The sequence below is a fragment of the Anomaloglossus baeobatrachus genome, chromosome 5 (assembly GCF_048569485.1).
Source record: "Anomaloglossus baeobatrachus isolate aAnoBae1 chromosome 5, aAnoBae1.hap1, whole genome shotgun sequence".
Classification (NCBI taxonomy): Eukaryota; Metazoa; Chordata; class Amphibia; order Anura; family Aromobatidae; genus Anomaloglossus; species Anomaloglossus baeobatrachus.
Window position 1 is genome coordinate 252,791,729 of NC_134357.1, and position 19,412 is coordinate 252,811,140.

General features: G+C 43.5%; 1 protein-coding gene across 1 annotated transcript in view; it reads left to right on the forward strand.

The window, feature by feature from the left end:
- Window positions 1-4,859: 4,859 nt before the first annotated feature.
- P2RX3 (purinergic receptor P2X 3) overlaps window positions 4,860-19,412 on the forward strand; it is a 149,809-nt gene continuing 135,256 nt past the window's right edge. Inside the window, exon 1 of the mRNA XM_075349352.1 lies at window positions 4,860-5,535. Within this exon, the coding sequence (XP_075205467.1) occupies window positions 5,414-5,535 (122 nt within the window). The 5' untranslated portion in view covers window positions 4,860-5,413. The remainder of the gene's footprint in view (window positions 5,536-19,412) is intronic.

Sequence of the window (19,412 nt, forward strand, 5' to 3'; positions counted from 1 at the left end):
TACTTTTTAGTGGATAGTAAAAATTTGCCAGTGAACCATCTAAGTATTGGTACATCTGCGGGCCATCCCAATATTGCCATCTTGGCCAAGAAATACAGAATTTTACTTTTGTGTCAGGTGTCTGACAGGTGTGGGCCTAGGGTTACGAAACATCTGTTTCAAAGGAGAAGGATGCAACAAACATGAGTGGTAAATCACAAGGTCGTGGTGGAAGGGGGAATAGGCGGGGTGTTTGAAGTGTATGCGAAGGACGTTGTAATGTTAGTCAAAGCTCTACTGAACAAACACCGGCTTGTCCTATCCCAAGAGACCTGAGAGCAACTTCCTTTACTGGACAGGCTACTCCACTCCATTTCTTTGACAGCCGCACATCGTTTCAACTTGTAAATGAGGGCCAGAAACAGTATGTGCTAGAGTGGATGGCAAGCGCTGCATCAAGTGGCATCTTCTTCTCTTCTTGCACTGCAACATCCCACACAGTTCAATTCCTGAGAGGTGCCACCCCAATTACACTTGTTTCTCAACGCATCACAACTCCCAACCACCCACCTGACTGTGGGGAACCACACATGGGCGAGTCTGCAGAGTTGTTCACACATTCTTTCCCATGGGCAGAGGTCTGCTCCAGAGATTCAAAGATTGAAGAGGAGAAAAGCATTTGCATCAATACCCAAAATCTTTGTTAGTTGGATCCAGGGCCAGACAGTCATGTCTGAGCAGAATTCAGAGCCTTATCAACAGAAGTTAACCCTGGGGGTACAGGGGATGATGATGATGAGACTCAGATACCTGAGGCGCATGTGTACTGTACTATGATGTCAAGTCAGGAAGAGGAGGAGGGTGACTGTCAGGGCAAGGAGTGGGACAACAGACAGGATGATGATTAAGTTATAGATCCCACTTGGTGTGAACCCAGAGGCATGGAACTGATTAGCTCAGCAGAGGAGATGGAGATGAAAGACAAGGTGCTTCCCACACAGACACATAGTGATGCAACCAGGAAAACCACTGCATCCTCAGCCACAACACTGGTTGTGTCCAGCAGCAGTGGCAGGTCTACATTTCACATGGGTGGCAAGGGGTACCTTGCCAGAGCCTTTTTTGCAACCGGAACGGATGACCCAACTCACGTTCTCTGCAAACTTTGTAAAAAATGACCCAGTAGAGGCAGAAATACAAATAATTTGTCTACTACATGGATGAACCATTATATGACTAACATGCGTTAGTCTGGAAATTTTACTGCTCTAAAATGTAGCCTAGCAGGCTTCTCCAACCTCCCAACGCCCCAGCAACTGCATCTGATGCTTCTTCCTTCTCAGTCACCCTCAAATCTATTTTCATCTAGGTCTCCGCCTGTAGAACCTCCACTTGTTTACCAACTACAGCTGGGATGAGTGAGAGCCCATTAGTTGTTACGGAAGTGGACATGCCTGTGGATTTTGACTAATCTCACAGACCAAGCACCCCACATGTTTCACATTCCACCATAACATTTCTGTCTGCACATCCCTCTCAGTCCACCAGTTTGTCGTGCACAACCTACTCCACTCTCTCTCAGTACACCAGCCAGCTCTCGGTCCCGCAGTTCTGATCACGGAAAAGATTATTTCCTCCTACACATGCCAAAGCTAAAAGCTTGAAATTTACCATATCCAATCTGCTGGCTATGGAAATGCTGCCTTTCTCCCTGGTGGATACAAAGGGTTTCTGAAAGCTGATGGCCGTGGCAGTCCCCCAGTACCAGTTGCCATTACTTCTCTAATAAAGCTGTGCCTGCGCTACACCATCATGTTGCAGACAACATTACCTTTTCCTTGAAAAACTCTCTTTCCCAGGGTGCATTTCATCCATGACACATGGATGAGCAAGCATGGCCAGGGGTGTTACATCTCGCTGACGGGGCGCTGGGTGACTGTCGGGGCAGGCAGGGAAGAGGCTTCTTCCCAACTCTTCAAATCCCCAAGGCTTGCAGAATAACCCTTTGGATCTACCACTTTCTTCACTGCTTTGGCTTTCTCCACCTCCTCTAGGGCCTCCACCTGTGCCCACATCCTTTCCCTTAGTGTAACACGTATTTGATCATTGTAGAGAGAAACCCTCCACTTCAACACAGCTCAGCCAGCGCTTATCCCAATTAGGCAGTTCTGAGATTAATATGCATTCGAGAATGCAGTAACACAGCTGCAGCGTTGTGGACCACTACCCAGGCTGAGTGTGATCAATGGCTGTCTCCACTGAACCTGGAACCAGGGGAGACCGTGTGTGATAATGGTACAAACCTAGTGGTGGCCCTACGCATGGGCGACATCACACATATGGCTTGTACGTCCTCAACCTTGTTGTACAGCAATTTCTAAGCCACTATCCTGGCCTCTACTAGCTGCAGAAGGAACGGTCACTGTGTTCTCACTTTTAAAAATGAAAATGCCAGGCCACATCCTGTGTGTTGCATGGACCATACCTCACTGCTGTGCAAACAGTATGGGGAAATGGGACGGGGGGGAATTGATACTACTCTCCTGCTGTCTGCCTGAAATGTATTTAATTGTTAAGACTCCAAGATGGTTCTGCATGTTGTGTCTTGTCTGTACTGGCCGGTATATAGAAGCAAGAGACCTAATCCTGTCACTTCTTTCTCACTATTTTCTTAATTCTGTCACTTATCCACCTCTTGATTTTTAAAATAGAAATGCCCGACCACATCCTGTGTGTTGCATGGACCTCACTGCTGTGCAGGCACTATGGGGAAATGGGGGGAGAATTGATGCCACTGTTCTGCTGTTTGCCTGAAATGTTTTTAAATGTCAAGACTCCAAGATGGGTCTGCAAATTGTGTCTTGTCTATACTGGCAGGGTTATGTGAGCACCATCTCAACACCTGTCTCTCATCCACCTCAATAATTCTTAAATCAATATTCTAGGAAGCTAATGGCTATTTTTGCTGTTTTGAAATCTTTTTGACCCCTGTTAATGTGTTTTGTCTGCCTTAGGCTGGGGCCACACGGGGCACTACTGCGATGCTCGCATGAGACTCGGCTCGTGCTGGTAGCACAGCAGGAGCCGAGTGTCATGCGAGCGTGCCTGCGTCTGAGGTCCGACCCTGCGAGCAGACCTCAGCTGCGGGGGGCGGACGGCAATGCGGAGGGGCGGACCAGCGCTGAAGAGGGGCGGGCCGGCACGGAGGAGGGGAGGGAGGGATTTCTCTCCCTCTCTCCTCCGTAGCCGGCTATTGTGATTCTCGCTCTGCACGCGCGGTACACCGGTGTACCGCGAGTGCAGTGCGATTTTTCTCTCGCCCCATTCACTTGAATGGGTGCGATAGAAAAGGGACTCTCCTTACAATCGCGGCATGCTGCGATTGTTTTCTCGGTCCGATTAGGGCTGAGAAAATAATCGCTCATGTGTGCTGTCACACAGGCTAGAATTGGTCCGAGGGGAATGCGATGTTTTATCGCACTCCACTCGCACCAATTTTCTCGCCGTGTGGCTTAGGCCTTAGGTTTGGCCTCCCATTGAATCCAATGGGGTTCAAAAACATTTGATGAACCGTTCGGTGAACGGTTCTGCGAACATCAGGAAGTTTGCCAATGATCGGCGAATTGAACTTTGAAAGGTTCGCTCATCTCTAGTTTTATGCAAGATAAGTTAGGAGATTTTGTTTGTAAAACTTTAGGGTACATAACATTTTTGATCGCTTCCAGTATAAGTTTAGGACCACAGTCTTGTGTTCTATGCTGAGCACTTATGTTTGGGTTTTAAGGTAAATATAGAAACAGGATCTAACAAGCAAGGATATGACCTCAGGGTACCATGGTAAACATCATCCGATAGTATTAAAAGGGGTATCTAAACCCCATTTTAACCTTTTAGAAACTGCTAACATTATTGATGAACTTTAAGGGGTTAATCAGCCCAAATTAGTTCCAAAACTGGACGGGGTTGATGCACATGGCGGTCAGCTGTTATGTACATCAACCACCCATGGGATTTTCACATGCTGGGGGTGCTATTCACTTATTCCCAATCCAGGGCGATGAGGGAATAAATCCCCTTATCACTATTTGGATAACCCCTTATTGAACTGAGTGTTAGATTCTGTTAAAATAACTCACTTATACTAAACTTTGGCCGACTATTTAGTCCAAATTTTTAACTTTGGCCCTCTGTCTATTTGAGTTTGACATCCCTGCACTAGGTTAACATGTTAAACTATATGTTGAACTCAATGGATTTAGGCTATGTGCGCACGTTGCATATTTGCATGCAGTTGCGCTGTGATCTGCACCGCAGCGTAACTGCATACGTCCTGCGCACGTGGCGTCTTAGAGCGCAGCGCTTCGGCTGCTGCTTGAAGCGCACGTTCTAATAAGTGACATGTCACTACTTTCCTGCGCTCTGCATGCAGCGCCCGCTCTGTCTATGGGAGGGGCTGCAGTCAGAGCGCATGGAATCGGCTTTTTTTTTCACTACGGACTCCTTCTGCAGCGATTTGAAGCGCACATGTGCTGTTCAAATCGCTGCAGAAATTTCTGCAGGACCAGTACGCAACGTGCGCACATAGCCTCATGTCTACTTTGGATCTCAAAACTATGACTACAGAGCCAAATTAAACAATCATTTTACTCCTGTAATTTTGGCAATTTAACACTCATTTTATTCTATATCCATGAAGACAACAGAAAGTATTACAATGGGTCTGATATTTCATCATGAGCGATTAGATAATGCGACCTGGCACCATTACTGCATGACGTGTGGATAGGAGGTCTCCTGCATTAGAAGGTTTTACTTGTGTTATTTTTGCCTTGTGTTGATGTTTCCTTTCTTTTTGTTAAGTGTATTATCTTCCCAGAATTATCTTAGTTGTATAGAGAGGTCTTTTTCCTTGATGTTATTATATTCCTTCTGACTTCATCTGTTGTAATTGAGTTTTGCAAATTGAAACATTTTAACGGTCCATTGAGAATTCCAGAAAAAAACCTTTTATGTTGGCCGAAGAAATAAGGAAACGTCACTTAAAAATCAGATAAGAGCGATATGCCGAACCATTAACTGCAAGCAAGCATACTAGAGTTGTCACTTATGTAGGAGGTCACAAAAGATATTCTTTGCAGAAAAATAATACTGAAGATTAGGAAAGAAGTTTCATTTATAATCCTCATCTCAGAGGCTGGATATGGTCATTACAGCTAAAAGGGTCTTTGCGAGTTAAAGCTGTAATAATTTATGAGGGACTGCTTCGAGAATTATCATTTGCATTTGCTAAAAGTGCTAAAGAGCCAACACTCTTAAGACGCTTTCAAGATTAAGACACCTTCAGAATCACTACAATAATTGTTCTTGGCAGAAAACAACAAAGCCTGGAGACAGGAGACCAAAAAATATCTCAACTTAAGAGGATTTTTGAAAAATGATGGGTTGTGTCACTGACTTCTTCACCTATGAAACAACCAAGTCTGTGGTGGTTAAAAGTTGGACAATTGGAGTCATCAACAGGGCAGTGCAGCTCCTCATTATAACCTATTTTGTGTGGTAAGTAGATCTGGTCACTCTTGTCTGATAATTTACTGGGACATGGATGACATTATGTCTTTGGTGTCTACACAATTAAGGATTTAAAGATATTTGCATTTTGTTTAGGATTTTCTAGAATGATGGTAGGAGAAAAGTGAGGGCATTCTTGGCAATTATACTGGGGATAGTGGAGGACAGAGTAAACAGGGATTTGAACAGCCCATGATATGTATGGAAATTACAATAAACGCAACATTTTAGATGGGAATTATTGAAATTTAAGGTCTTACACCTGTTTGTATGGACCTTGTAAGGTACCAAAAGTGCCTTGGACAACAATATACAGAGTTGGTGATAGTCTATATGCCGTCTCGTGGTGTTTTGGTATTATTCTCCTATAAGCAATGAATACCTCTGCAGTATGGTGCCATACAGAACATCCCACACTTTTTTTAAGAAGATGAATATATTAATAGAATCCTATAGACTAGAATAGAAGCCTATAGACTTTTATAAGTTACGTTATGTCTCAGTAAAACTCAAAAGTATGCCAAACCTCCATATGACCATGATTGTTAATGGATAGGTATTTTAGCAAAGCTAAAACAGTATATAAAAGACTGTATCCTATGTGGTTACAGCCCTACTGAGTTTTACTCCTATACAGACAAGTTGAACCAATAACCATAGGCAGAACTCAAGATTGAAGTTAATTTACTTATTTTACGTAATTTCTTAAATATATTCCTCATATTCCCATCAATATGTCTTTCAGTTAATGATGTTTATGTACTTACTCTCCTGCTAAGATAGTTCTTCATGGTTCAGATGTATAGTTACAACCATTTTCCAAACATAACATTACCTTGGAAAAATAGCAAGATGTTCATCATCATGTCCAACATAACGTGATTACCGAAATAATGGTCACTCTACCTGTCTTCCATACTTCACACAATTTCCCTTTGTCCTTTTATCTTCACAGTAGAATTGCTGACATTTTATGATTCTAGAATTTATATCTACTCAAAATAAAAATGTCATTTTCACAGTCTCATGTTATTGGCTCAGCATAATAGTATTTTAATGTAAAAGATAAGAGTTTAGATAGGCACGCTCTATTTAACCCAATGAGGCACATAAAAAAAAGGAAATAATTCTAGGTGGCTTAATGACCTGGCATTGATATAGATTTCCTGTGTAGATACTCATTGGGCATACCTATGAGCTGTCAATTCTCTAGCTGAAGTTAATAAATTTATTTCTAATTTTACTTTTGTTGTAGAAAGGCATACAATATTCCAATAGAGTCCTTAAGTAAGGTCTGGGGTATCTTCAACCTCTTTACACTAACTTTTGTCAGTCTTCATGAGTCCATGATTGGGCAACCATTGAACAAGAATGGCTTAAATGGTCAAGAACCCTAAAGGAAGCCACTATTTCTAGGACTTGTTGGGTTATACTTGATGACATGACAATAATACATTTCATCATTTAAGAAAGATTATATACCTTAACAGACCAATGTCCTTACCAGCATGGAACTTTTCAATGGATGCCATTATTTGGTGGAGGACACTGGGGATTTTAACCAAACACTATGCAAATAGTAAGTCTCTACGGCTCTTCTTTATAAAGCAAAGCTACTATATAAAGAATTTTATTGCCTTCATACATCTTGGAGATTGTGGATCTGGTCTTTTGAGTATGAACTCTTTAAACCCTAAAGGAACACATTGCTACAACGTTGCTAACCACTGAGCCATCAGGCTTACACTATAAAGTAATCTGAGAAATTACATTACAGTTTTGAAATGATTACTGCATTAGTATGTTACGTAGTTTGTACTGAACAAAATCACTTCCTAGAATTTTTCATCAGTTCGTCTTGTTAATTTTGCAGGTTTTGTACTTTGTTTCCAGTCCCCAAAATATGATAAATAAAAGATTATAAAATGTCTCATTCTAGAAATGGTAAAAAGCAATTTTTAAGGTTCTTGAAGATTATTGACTTATTTCCAAATGAAGACGGCTTAGTTTTCCCAGAATTGACCACCCTGCTTAGGACTTTAAGGATTAGGCTTAATAGCCACATTTTCTTCATTTTTATTTTTTCTAGACATATCTTTTTTTTGCCAGAACAGTTGTTGTATTTGTTAGTGGCATCATTTTGGGGTACATACAACCTAATATCTAACTTTTTTTAACTCTCTATTGAAAGATATAGAAAATAAATCCAAATCTGATGTTGTTTTTGACTGTTTAAATTTCATGTTTTTTAATTCCTGCAAAAATGAATTTTTAGCATAATTATGGTGGTAAAGAAATGTATGTCGTTTCATATTTTATCAATTTTTTTAAAACAAATACTGTTTTAAAAAAAATATTTGTTTTTGTGAAGCCAAATTCTGAGATTCATGAGGTTAACATTTTTCTGGTAATTGCGCTGTCTGGGGGCTTTTTTTTTATTACAAGATGTAGTTTTTATTGCTCCCATGACTTTGTAATAATTTTTTCTCAATTCTGGCTTTTATTTTTCCAACATCATGTACCATTCAGTATAATTAGCATACCACTATTTTTCTGCAGGTCAACAAAATAATGAGAATATCAGCTTTTTTTTGTTACTACTTTTTGTAAAAAATCATTTATGGGTCACCAGTTTCTGGGAACCATAACGCTTCTTTTGCGGGATGAGCAAAAATCCTTTTTGTGTTCTCTGTCTGGGATAAAGTAAAGGCCCCGTTACACGCAATAACATCGCTAATGAGATGTCGTTAGGGTCATGGAATTCGTGACGCACATTCAGCCTCGTTAGCGACGTCGTTGCGTGTGACACGTATGAGCGACCGCTAACGATGCAAAATACTCACCACATCGTTGATTGTTGACACGTCGTCCATTTCCCAAATATCGTTGCTGGTGCAGGACGCAGGTTGTTCATCGTTCCTGAGGCAGCACACATCGCTACGAGTGACACCCCGGGAACGACGAACAACATCGTACCTGCGTCCTCCAGCAACGAGGTGGGCATGACTTCCATGTGGCTGCTCTCCACCCCTCCGCTTCGATTGGATGCCTGCCATGTGACGTCGCTGTGACACTGCACGAACCGTCCCCTTAGAAAAGAGGCTGTTCGCCGGCCACAGCGACGTCGCTAGGAAGGTAAGTACGTGTGACGGGTACTAGCGATTTTGTACGCCACGGGCAGCAATTTGCCCGTGACGCACAAATGACGGGGGTGAGTGCTTTCACGAGCGACATTGCTAGCGATGTCGCTGCGTGTAAAGCCCCCTTTATAGTTTTTTAGTACAGGTTGATTCAATTATAGTGATACCCAATTTAAAAACTTTTTTCATCTTTTGCACAAGAAAATCACTTTAAAAAATATATTTTTTTACATTTTAGTCTTACATAAAATAGGTTTTTTATTTATCTCAGTACAGAATGTTATGAGGGCTTGTTTTTGTGTAACGAGCTGTAGTTTTTAATGGTAGCATTTTGTTATACATACAACTTTTTTCCCAGTTTTTTAATTAATTTTAGTTAAGGCGGAATGAACAAAAATGGCAATATTGTAAATAAATTATATATTTTAATTATACTATTTCTTATGGATGCAGTGAGACCATCTATACCGTATTTTTCTGACTATAAGACACCCCCCCAGAAAAAAAAAAAAAAATTGGGAGGAAAGTGGGATGTGCGTCTTATAGCCCGGATGTGCCTGGCTCGCTGTGGGGGCAGTGGCGACAGTAGAGCAGGTCACAGGAGGAAGGAGCAGGGTCACCGCTGCAGGAAGCCGGCGAACACGGGTGCCCACTATTATAGACAATCCATATTCACTGCTCCCCACTTCCATAATCCCACCCACCTCTCGTCACTGAAGCCTGTGCTGAGAGGTGAGTGAAATTATGGGTTTGAGGAGCAGTGAATATTAATTTTCTTTAATAGCAGACACAATTATTGAACTAGCCGCCATCTTATTGTAGTGACTGGGGTGATCACGTGTGTCTGCTATTATAGAATATGAATATTCACTGCTCCCCATGCCCATAATCCTGGGCATGGGGAACAGTGAATATTCATTTCAGTGAATATTCATTTTGGACTAGCCAGCAGCTGACGTCGGCATGTAACTGTGGACGCATGGCATCATGCACTGTTCGGCTTAAAATCTAACGTCAGTTGCCGGCATCAGAAGAGGATGCTGTGCACTGGGGAAGTAAATGGAAGGTGAGTAGACTCATTTATTTTTTATGTGTGCTACATAACAGAATGTATGTATACCATGATGGGGGACATATATAGCAGGATGGGGGACATATATACGAGGATAAGGGACATATGTACCAAGATGGGCCGATGATGGGGATCATATATACCAGGATGGGCCCAAGTTGGGGGACACATATACCAGGATTAAATACATATATACCAGGATAGGCCCAGTATGGTGGACATACATACCATGATGGAGATCATATATATCAGGATTAGGGATATATATATATATATATATATATATATATATACACACAGCATATAGCAGTATGGGGATCATATATACCAGGATGGGGGACATCTATACCTATAAGAGGCCTAGGATGGGAGACATTAGTGCAGAATTGGGGGACATTACCACCATAACAGTGTCACCAGCAGATACCCCCATAACAGTGCGTCATAACCACATTTCTTGCTTCAAATTCTTTTCCCCTATTTTCTGTCTCTAAAAGCTAGACACATCTTATGGTCTGAAAAATACATAATACTTTTTTGGTTGGCATTTGTTTTTATAATGAAATGATCTTTTATTTTGACAAGCCTATCAAGGTCTATTTAGTTTTGATCTCTGGCAGACCATGAGGCCATTGTTATGCCTCTGGTAACCAAAGTAATAACTGGCACCCCACAATTGCACTGGAGCCAATGGAGTAACAGAGGGAACAATCTTCCTCTGTCACACTCCGTACAGTTAATTAGGCATTTCAAACACTTACAGTGCTCAATTTCCTCGATTGAATGGTGTTAGACAGCGGTTACCCTGAGATCATGATCCTGGGGTGAATAATCACTGTTTTTTGGATCCTAATTGAAAGTAGCAGATCCATTAGGATGTGGAAAGTCAATGAGCTGATGCGATGTGGTTAAATTACTAAAAAGTACAATGATCCAAAAAGTCAGACAATATCTCCGAGAACAATCAGTCCTGATTTCTCTGTCTGGCTTCAGGAAGTCAGTGTTATTGGTTCAACAGTAAAATGCAGGTTAGTAAAAAAAAATAAAAACTTCTATTCAAGACTGGCTATAAAAAAACAAATGGTGCCAATTTTTTTCTTAATACAGATTAGGTACATTTTTGTCTTGTAAATCAAAGCAAAGAGTATTGAAAAGTAAGAACACCATTTTAAAATTAACTATAGAGATAATGGTGGGATGTGGTGAAGACGTTTTGCTGCCTCAGTACCTGGACAACTTCCCATAATTGAAAAAAAATATTAATTATTAAAGCACATATCCAGTGATCTGTTATTGAACTGATGATCCATATACAAAAATAAGAGTGCACATTGCGAATACAAGATAGCAAATTAGCAGTTCCTTGTACTGAGGAGGTTGTTGCATCCAAGCATAGATTCAACAGTGAGAAGTCTGTAGCTATTCATGAAGTTCTGAAAACCAACATGGAAGCTGGGTGACTTGTTCTCCTGATAAACGGTGATCTGAGGGGTAAGACCCCAACAAAGAGACAAGTTTTCCCATTTGGACTGGGAACTATCTCTTATTTCTGTTGATGCTGGGGGATGTCAGTTGTATGTTACAGCTAGGTCATAAACTACAGAGATGTGCAGATCTTTGAAATTTGACTTCACCAAATTTTCAACCACAAATTGATTCATGGCAAATAAATTTGTGTGAATCTCAATAATGGAAAGCTCAATAAAACACATGAGGGGGAGAAAGAGAGAGACCCCCTCTGACCATAAGAACTGATATTCTACAGCAGAGAGAGAAGAGCTCACACTCTGTAGGAGAGAGAGAACCCCACTGACCATAAGAGTTCACACTCTGCAGGGGAGAAAGTGGACCCTGCTGACCAAAAGAGCTTACACTCTGCAAGAGAGAAAGAGGACCCTGGAGATCATAGGAGCTTATGTACCGCCCCGCGGGCTCGGCCGGCTGCCGAGCTGCTCGGATCCGTGCTTGTCGGTGGGTGGCTCGAGCTCTCCACAGACCCGGGGGTCACGTCGCTCTGAAAGGGGGGGTTTGGCGCTACACGCAGGGACTTCGGTGGGGAGTTCCACGGCCGGGGCCACGGTGGTTGGTAGGGGATTTAAGTTCGTGACGCCACCCACGGGTTGCGGTGAATAGATGGACACCACCGCCACCGTTGACTAGGCCTCCCAGAGACGGTGTTGCGCAGCTTGGTGTTGACCCCCTCCGTGGGTAGGGGAGTGATGGTCCCGGGGGCCCAAGGGAGGCGCTGAGGCGGGAGAATGGATGGTGCTGGCATGCCGGTGCAGTGCAGCGCGGTGTGCGGCCCGAAGGCACTGGTGTACTCACTATGATACAACACACTGGAGTTTCTGGTAAACCAAACAGGATGATGAATGGTGCCCGCAGCCGGCTGCAGCTTCCCCTTAACAGGTTGGTGGTTTCCGCCTTTCTCCTTCACCTCTTTAATGTGAACATTACGACTCCTATACCTAAGCAATGGTAGTCCACTCACCGGCTTGCTGTGTGTTGGGAGAGCCCTGTTTGCGCGCAGCCGCTGGCCCCTTGGGTCTCTATGCCTTGGCGGTGGCTTTACCCTAATGGTTGGGCTGTTGTCTTCAGTCAGGTCTTGTGTGGGAAAGGTCCTAAAGTCCAGTCCTCAATCAGTTGATTCGACTTAGCCTAGTTGTTTCTGGGCCTCGTACTAGGTCTGAGTTCCCCTCCTGGTGCTCCGGTTTCCAATCGGTTCCCCGGTTCGGCACCGGCGGGCCACCACCCGACCCCGGTCCCTACGGTTCCACCGGCTGTAATCCCAGCTTCTACATCTGCCTCCTTGCCAGAGGTGACTGGGCTCCAACCCAGACACCTGGTAAACTATGGAAGGCCTGGTCACAGCTCTACCTTTGAACTTGACTACTCCCGTCCACTGTCAAGGCTAATCTACTTAGAACTACTGTTTTTCCCGTCTCCAGGCCTGTGAACTCCTCGGTGGGTGAAGCCAACCACCTGGCTCCACCCCCCTGGTGTGGACATCAAACCTGGAGGGAGGTGACAAGGGTTTTGAAGTTTGGCTGCTGTCACCTTTTTAGGGAGGGGGTGTGTGTGCGTCACACTTACACTCTACAGAAGAGAGAGACTTACTCAGTGACTCTGGAGATGGAAAACAACCTTGCCATAAATACTGTGTTCCACTGAGAACTGCTGATCTTTGATGACCCAGGTGTTAACCACCACTGTATAAGGTATGATAATTCCATAAGATGTCATCGTCGCAAGGAATTATGGGGAGGACCATGCAACCATGTGACGCGCCCATGGGGTCCCAAGGGTTTCTCGTCACTGGGCCGTTGTTGATTAGGGTAGTCACAGCGGCCAGGCCCGATTCTGCGACGTCAATAAACGGTGGAATGATGCCACCTGTGGTGCAGTCTTAAGGCCCCGTCACACGCAACGACATATCTAACGATATATTGCCGGGGTCACGGATTCTGTGACGCACATCCGGCATCATTAGCGACGTCGTTGCGTGTGACACCAACGAGCGACCGTTAACAATGGAAAATACTCACCAAATTGTCCATCATTGACACGTCATTCGTTTTCACAAAATCGTTGATTGTTGAGGTCGCAGGTTGTTTGTCGTTCCCGAGGCAGCACACATCACTATGTGTGACACCTCGGGAATGACGAACTACAGCTTACCTGCGGCCGCCCACAATGAGGAAGGAAGGAGGTGGGAGGGATGTTACGGCCGCTCATCTCCGCCCCTCCGCTTCTATTGGGCGGCCGCTTAGTGACATCGCTGTGACGCCGCACGAACCGCCCCCTTAGCAACAGTGACATCGCTAGGCAGGTAAGTCCATGTGACAGCTTTGAACGATATTGTGCACCACGGGCAGTGATTTGCCCATGACGCACAAACGACGGGGGCGGGTACGCTCGCTAGTGATATCGCTGGCGATATCGCTGCGTGTGATGGGGCCTTTAGCCGCCGCTGTGGGAGGTCTTCTCTGGGGCGGATGATAACGCAGCTCAGATGGTATAGCTCTCCACAGGCAGAGGTCAGGCTGCAAGGAGGATGTTGGGAGTAGTAGTCCACTCTATTAAAGGAGCGCAGGGTTGGAGGCGGTGAAGAAAGGGAGTGACACAGGGGTTGCAATCAAAGTTCTTTACTCACTGATATGTCGCTGCCTTTGGACTGCCGGTCCCCGCTGTCATGGGCTTTAGTCGATCCCGGATAGTTCAGAGGTCAGAACCGGTGGGTTTCTCTGTGAGTCCTTCCTCTCTGTGCTGTGTTGTGTGAGTCCCGGCAGCTGGAAGCTATGCTGGGACCTGAGCCTTTGGATTTGGCTCCATTTCCTGTCCCATATGGCAGGCCGCATGAGTCCGGTATTGGTGCTGCTATTGTGTCATGACTCCTGGCTCTATATGCTGTTGTGCCCCGGGCACTTTGTGTGGGCCAGAAGACTTGAAATCCTCTGCCCGGCGGATTCTGCTGGCAGGACGTGAAGCGCCCACCAGCCTAGGGCTCCGCACTCTGTTCTCCGTGCGCCCGGTCCTGAGGGAGCTATATCTCTCCTCAGCGACCGTGTCCTCCTCGTCTCACTTGTTCCCTGTCTGTCACTGTCTGACGACTGACTTCTTGGCTGTTTATGTATGTCGCCTTACTCCCAGTGTGTAGCTCTATCCCCCATTGGTAAGCTAGTGGGTGGGAGGTCCCCTACCTTGTGGTGACCGTCCAAATGACCCTACCCTAGCCCAGTCCCGGTGAGAGAGCAGGATGCTTTCCAACACCTTACAATATGAGGTAGTGGAGACGACATCATACCACCATGCCATCCTGATGTATCAAACTCTAATCCAGGGGGCCGCTGATGTGGGGATCCTTAATAAGGAAGAAAAAAAATTCCTAGATACAAAAAAATCCAAAAATGGCCTTTTATTATCATTTGCCTAAGATCCACAAGTGTCTTTCTAATCCTCCTAGGAGACCCATTATTTCTGGGATTGGTTCCCTGACTGAGAATCTAGCAGCCTATGTTGACAATATCATGACACACGTCACTAACCTCAAAAGCTACCTCAGGGACTCCAAGCACCTCATAAATATTTTAAAGGACATCGAATGGAGAGAATCCTTCCTTTTTATAACTCTTGATATTGCCTCCCTATATACTAATATATCACATACTCCAGGTCTTGAATGTTTTAGACAGTTCCTTGAGGTAGATGACCGACTACCAGCAGTACAAAAGAACTTCATTCTTGAGGGTATGAGGTTCATTTTAAAGAACAATTTCTTCACTTTCCAGGATACTTTATACCACCAGTGCTGCGGGGTAGCCATGGGCTCGAAGGCAGCACCAACCTTCGCTAATTTGGTGATGGGGTTATTTGAACTACAGTACATTTACTCTTCTAAACTGTTTAAGCATGTTATTGTTTAGAAAAGATATATAGACGATCTCTTTATCATCTGGGACAGTGCTGAAAATAATTATCCTTTTTGGAGGGTATAGAAAATAATAATTGGGGCTTAAAATTTTCACCGACTGTGGGTGAGGGTTCTATTGACTTTCTGGACTTAACCATTACACATGCGAATAATTCCATCCTGACCAAAACCTTTTTTAAGAGAGTGGACAGTAATGGTTACATTGATTTTACCAGTAACCATTATGATAAGTGGTTGTTGAATGTACCGAGGAACCAGTTCCAAAGGATCAGAAAAAATTGTACACTAGATAAGGATTTCCAGGATCAAGCCTCGGTCCTGAAAGAGAGGTTTTTAAATAAAAAATATCCCCTCACCATTATTAGAAAGGCTTATCAGGCAAACAGAAGTCTAAAACAAACGGATTTAACTACCGACAAAAAAGGTGGTAAAACTTGAGAAAAACGTTGATCCTAATAACAAATTTTCCTCTCATTTCCTTACTACCTTCAGTTGTGACGGGAATATAATCAAAGGTATCCTAAGGAAACACTGGACCGTACTCCATAATGACATACCGTAGGGCTTCTAGCCTTAAAAATCTATTGGCTCCTAGTAGACTCAGGGATAACTCCAATCCTATAACCATTAATGTTATGCAAAAAATTGTCTGTGTTGTAAGACCATTCAACATGAGAGGGTCAGTTTTGGTCTGGCCCCGGGGAGAGTGGAATTCCTGATAAAAGGGCACCTTACTTGCCAATCCAATTTTGTTATATATTTAATAGAGTGTGACTGTGATAAACGTTATGTTGGTAGGACCACCCAGGCACTGCATAACAGAATCAACTCCCACAGACATAATATTAAGGTGGGATTTTTGTTCCATGGGTTATCCCGACATGTAATCCTAGTCCATGAGAGGAAAATTAAATTAAAGTTACCCCAATTGAACATATACCCCCATACACACCCAACTGGATTGAGGTTCTCAATAGGAAGGAAACCTATTGGATATATAAACTCAATACCCTAAAACCTCGGGGCCTCAACGAGGTCACCGATATATTTCACTAAAGGTTGCCCAGTTATGCTTTTATTTCCATATGATCTCAAATATTCTATATATCTGTCATTTTTTTTAGCATGTATTTATTATATTTATATATATATTCTTCTATTATTGCTTTTATAGGAGTTTTTCTAGATACTTGTTCTATATGCCAGGTCTTTTAAATTTTTTATACTTTCAGAATTTGTATTTATTTAAGTGTGTAGGTCCTCTCGGAATAATTTTCTCCGCCAACATTTCCTATGCGTCTAATAATAATTTCTGTTTTGCTTGTAATGTATAAGGATAATACTCCGGTTTTATTATTTTTATTTTCTCGCCTTGAGAGGACATGTTTTCCATTGTTTTTATCACCTGCTTTTTTCTGTCACACTCTTGTATACTTATGTCCAAGCTTTCAGTCCACTACCTTGGAGTAATGGTATTATCTCTGTAATCTTTTGGGTTTTTGGTCACTTTTCATGCGGGTTCATACCTGGGCAGATGGTATTCACGGATACGTGATTCCCCATCATCTTTCTTTTCCACACTTGTAAGCACTAATTACAATAGATATTATTTTTCGGTGCTTATGATTACACCTTAATCCTTCTGCTTTTCTTGTTTTTTACAATAGGTGTCTTCCCTGTTGCAATATATAGTTACTTGCATAAATGTCATCTCTGCACGTTTGCGAGCATTCTGGCTATAACTATTTCACCCTGTCTGAATCTATACACTTGTTCAGTGCTTCTGACCAACGCATGCGCTGTGCTGTTTTCCCCACGCTCCTGAACTCACTTTACCTCGCCGGCTCTGGGACTTGTTGCCTGCGCAGGCGCTGTTCAGTTTTTTCCCACGCTCATGAACTCCTATGAACTCTTCCACTGTAATAGGGTAATGAGCATTTTCGCGATATCCTGGATTTTCTTCTGTACTCACATTTTGGTTCTTTTCAGAATACTTTTCGGTCCCCCCCCCCTCTTTTTTCACTGATGTTCTACGGAGTTTTTGTTTCCCCCCCCTTTATCACATCCCGAAGCACTACACGCCTTGTTGGTATTGTGGTCTTATCCTTCCACTTACCCGATTCAGGTCCACTTGATCTCTGTCGCTGATACGTGCGGGTGAGTTCGAAACTCATCTCACACATCTGTTATATATATATACACAGTACATATATAAGATAATTTTTATGCTATATACTTATTAAGACACTTTTGTTGTTTTTTTTCAATTTCACAAATTTTATTATATATCGATCCAGGACTTTAATCATGTCTGTGACTATTTTTTTTTTTTTTTTTGATCACTAATCATGAAGATACATGTATTGCGTCATGTTGTACTGCAATGCACCCTTTCTCGCCCGTTTTTTCAAGAAGGGGCGGTTCTTTGACGTCATCATGTGTATTGTGAGGTAGCGACCACCAATGTGGTAAATGGTCGCTATATGTCACAGTGGAGAAGGTACCTGCGATATCTAAACGGAAGAGGTTGCTATGGGACTTGTAGTCCACAAAGGCTTCTTGCTACATATAAGGGTCAGGTTCCCTTTAATAATCCCAGGGTGCTGCGCAGGGCTGAGAATCACAGACCTCCACCTGTGGGTGTGGCCAGCTTGATTTAGGAGACTGGCAGTGTGTGTTCTAGAGAGTGAGAGCAGAGCCGAGAGCTCTGCATGGAGCAACCTGTGTGGAGGCTGAGCACAGGGCTCCGATATTAAGTCTGAGACGAGACTGAGGTGAGTGCAGCCAGACCAGGGCTGTAGGGCCGAACCTCTCCTGGAGGAGACACAGACCCAGTAGCCTGCAGAGGGCCCTGGGGCCGAGAAGGAACCTCAGCTAGAGATGTCTGTTACCAGGTGCCAGAGAGTGAGGAAAGTGGTTAAACTTCCACTATGAACTTGTAATAGAGTCTGCTCTGTAAGCTGCAGAGCAGGAAGCCTGGAAAAGCTCCAGGCCTGCGTGGAGCGATTATAAGTCTGTGGACCCTCCTGGAACAGCCGAACGGGGCATCGTAAGACCGTCTCCTACGGCAAGGGGTGCCTGTGTGATGGGGACCCGTATGGACGGTGCATAACCCGGCTGTGTTCCGGATGACTTTACCTGTACAGCGAGGACAATAAAGCTGCTCATCAGAAAAGTCATGTTTTCTCCTAGGATTTCATGAAAATTGCTCCATCTTGCCCTCCAAACACTGCAGATTTCTGGGCTAAAAGAAGTAAAGCAGCCACAATGCATCACTGAGCCACCAGCATGTTTCACTGTAGGCAGGATGTTCTGTTTTTTAACATATGCTTCATTCTTCCTCCTCCAGACATACCACTGATCCATAGGACCAAAAAGTTCTATGTTAAGTTTCATAGCTCCACAGAACATAATCCCAAAACTTTTGTAGCTTATTTTTATCATTTTTTAAACATTTTGGAGCACACTTTTGTGCTTTTGCTTCAGTTCAGGTGTGCATCTTGGAGCTTGTGCATGGAGACCTTCAGAGTTTATTATGCACCTTACTGTGCAAACTGAAATTTCAGTGCCTGTAGTCTTGCTGCAGGTCTTTTATAATCAATCATTCAGTGGTCCTTGATCACTTGCCTCCTCAGAAATCTGGTGGCAGACAGTGATAGCTTCCTCTTTTACCACATCCATGTAGTGTAGCCAGTGCTCCTAAAACTTTGAATTGTGAATTCTACATCCAAATGTATCTCTAGGAGCACTCGATATGTTTGCCTTCTCTTTGGCATCCTTCTCTTTGTGTAATCCAATGATCTCTTAACGTTTTAGATCACTCTCTTGACTTAAGGCCCCGTCCACACAGAGATAAATCTTTGGCAGATCTGTGGTTGCAGTGAAATCATGGACATATTGTTCCATTTGTACACAGCCACAAACCTGGCACTGATTGTCCACAATTTCACTGCAACCACAGATCTGCCAAAGATTTATCTCTGTGTGTGACAGGGCCTTTAGCCATATTTCGAAAATGCAGTCTAATGTCACAGTCAACAATCCCCTAGCCAGTCCAGGTATTGCCATGTGTTTTCTCTCAAGCATATCTGACGTAACTGATGAAGCCCTTGATTAGTAGGATCAGGAGTGCTTGACACAACACCTGATTTGTAAATAGGGGCTCTTATAAGGGATTCTATTCAGGAGGTTGTATAATTCTGAGACCACAGTAGTCAGTAAA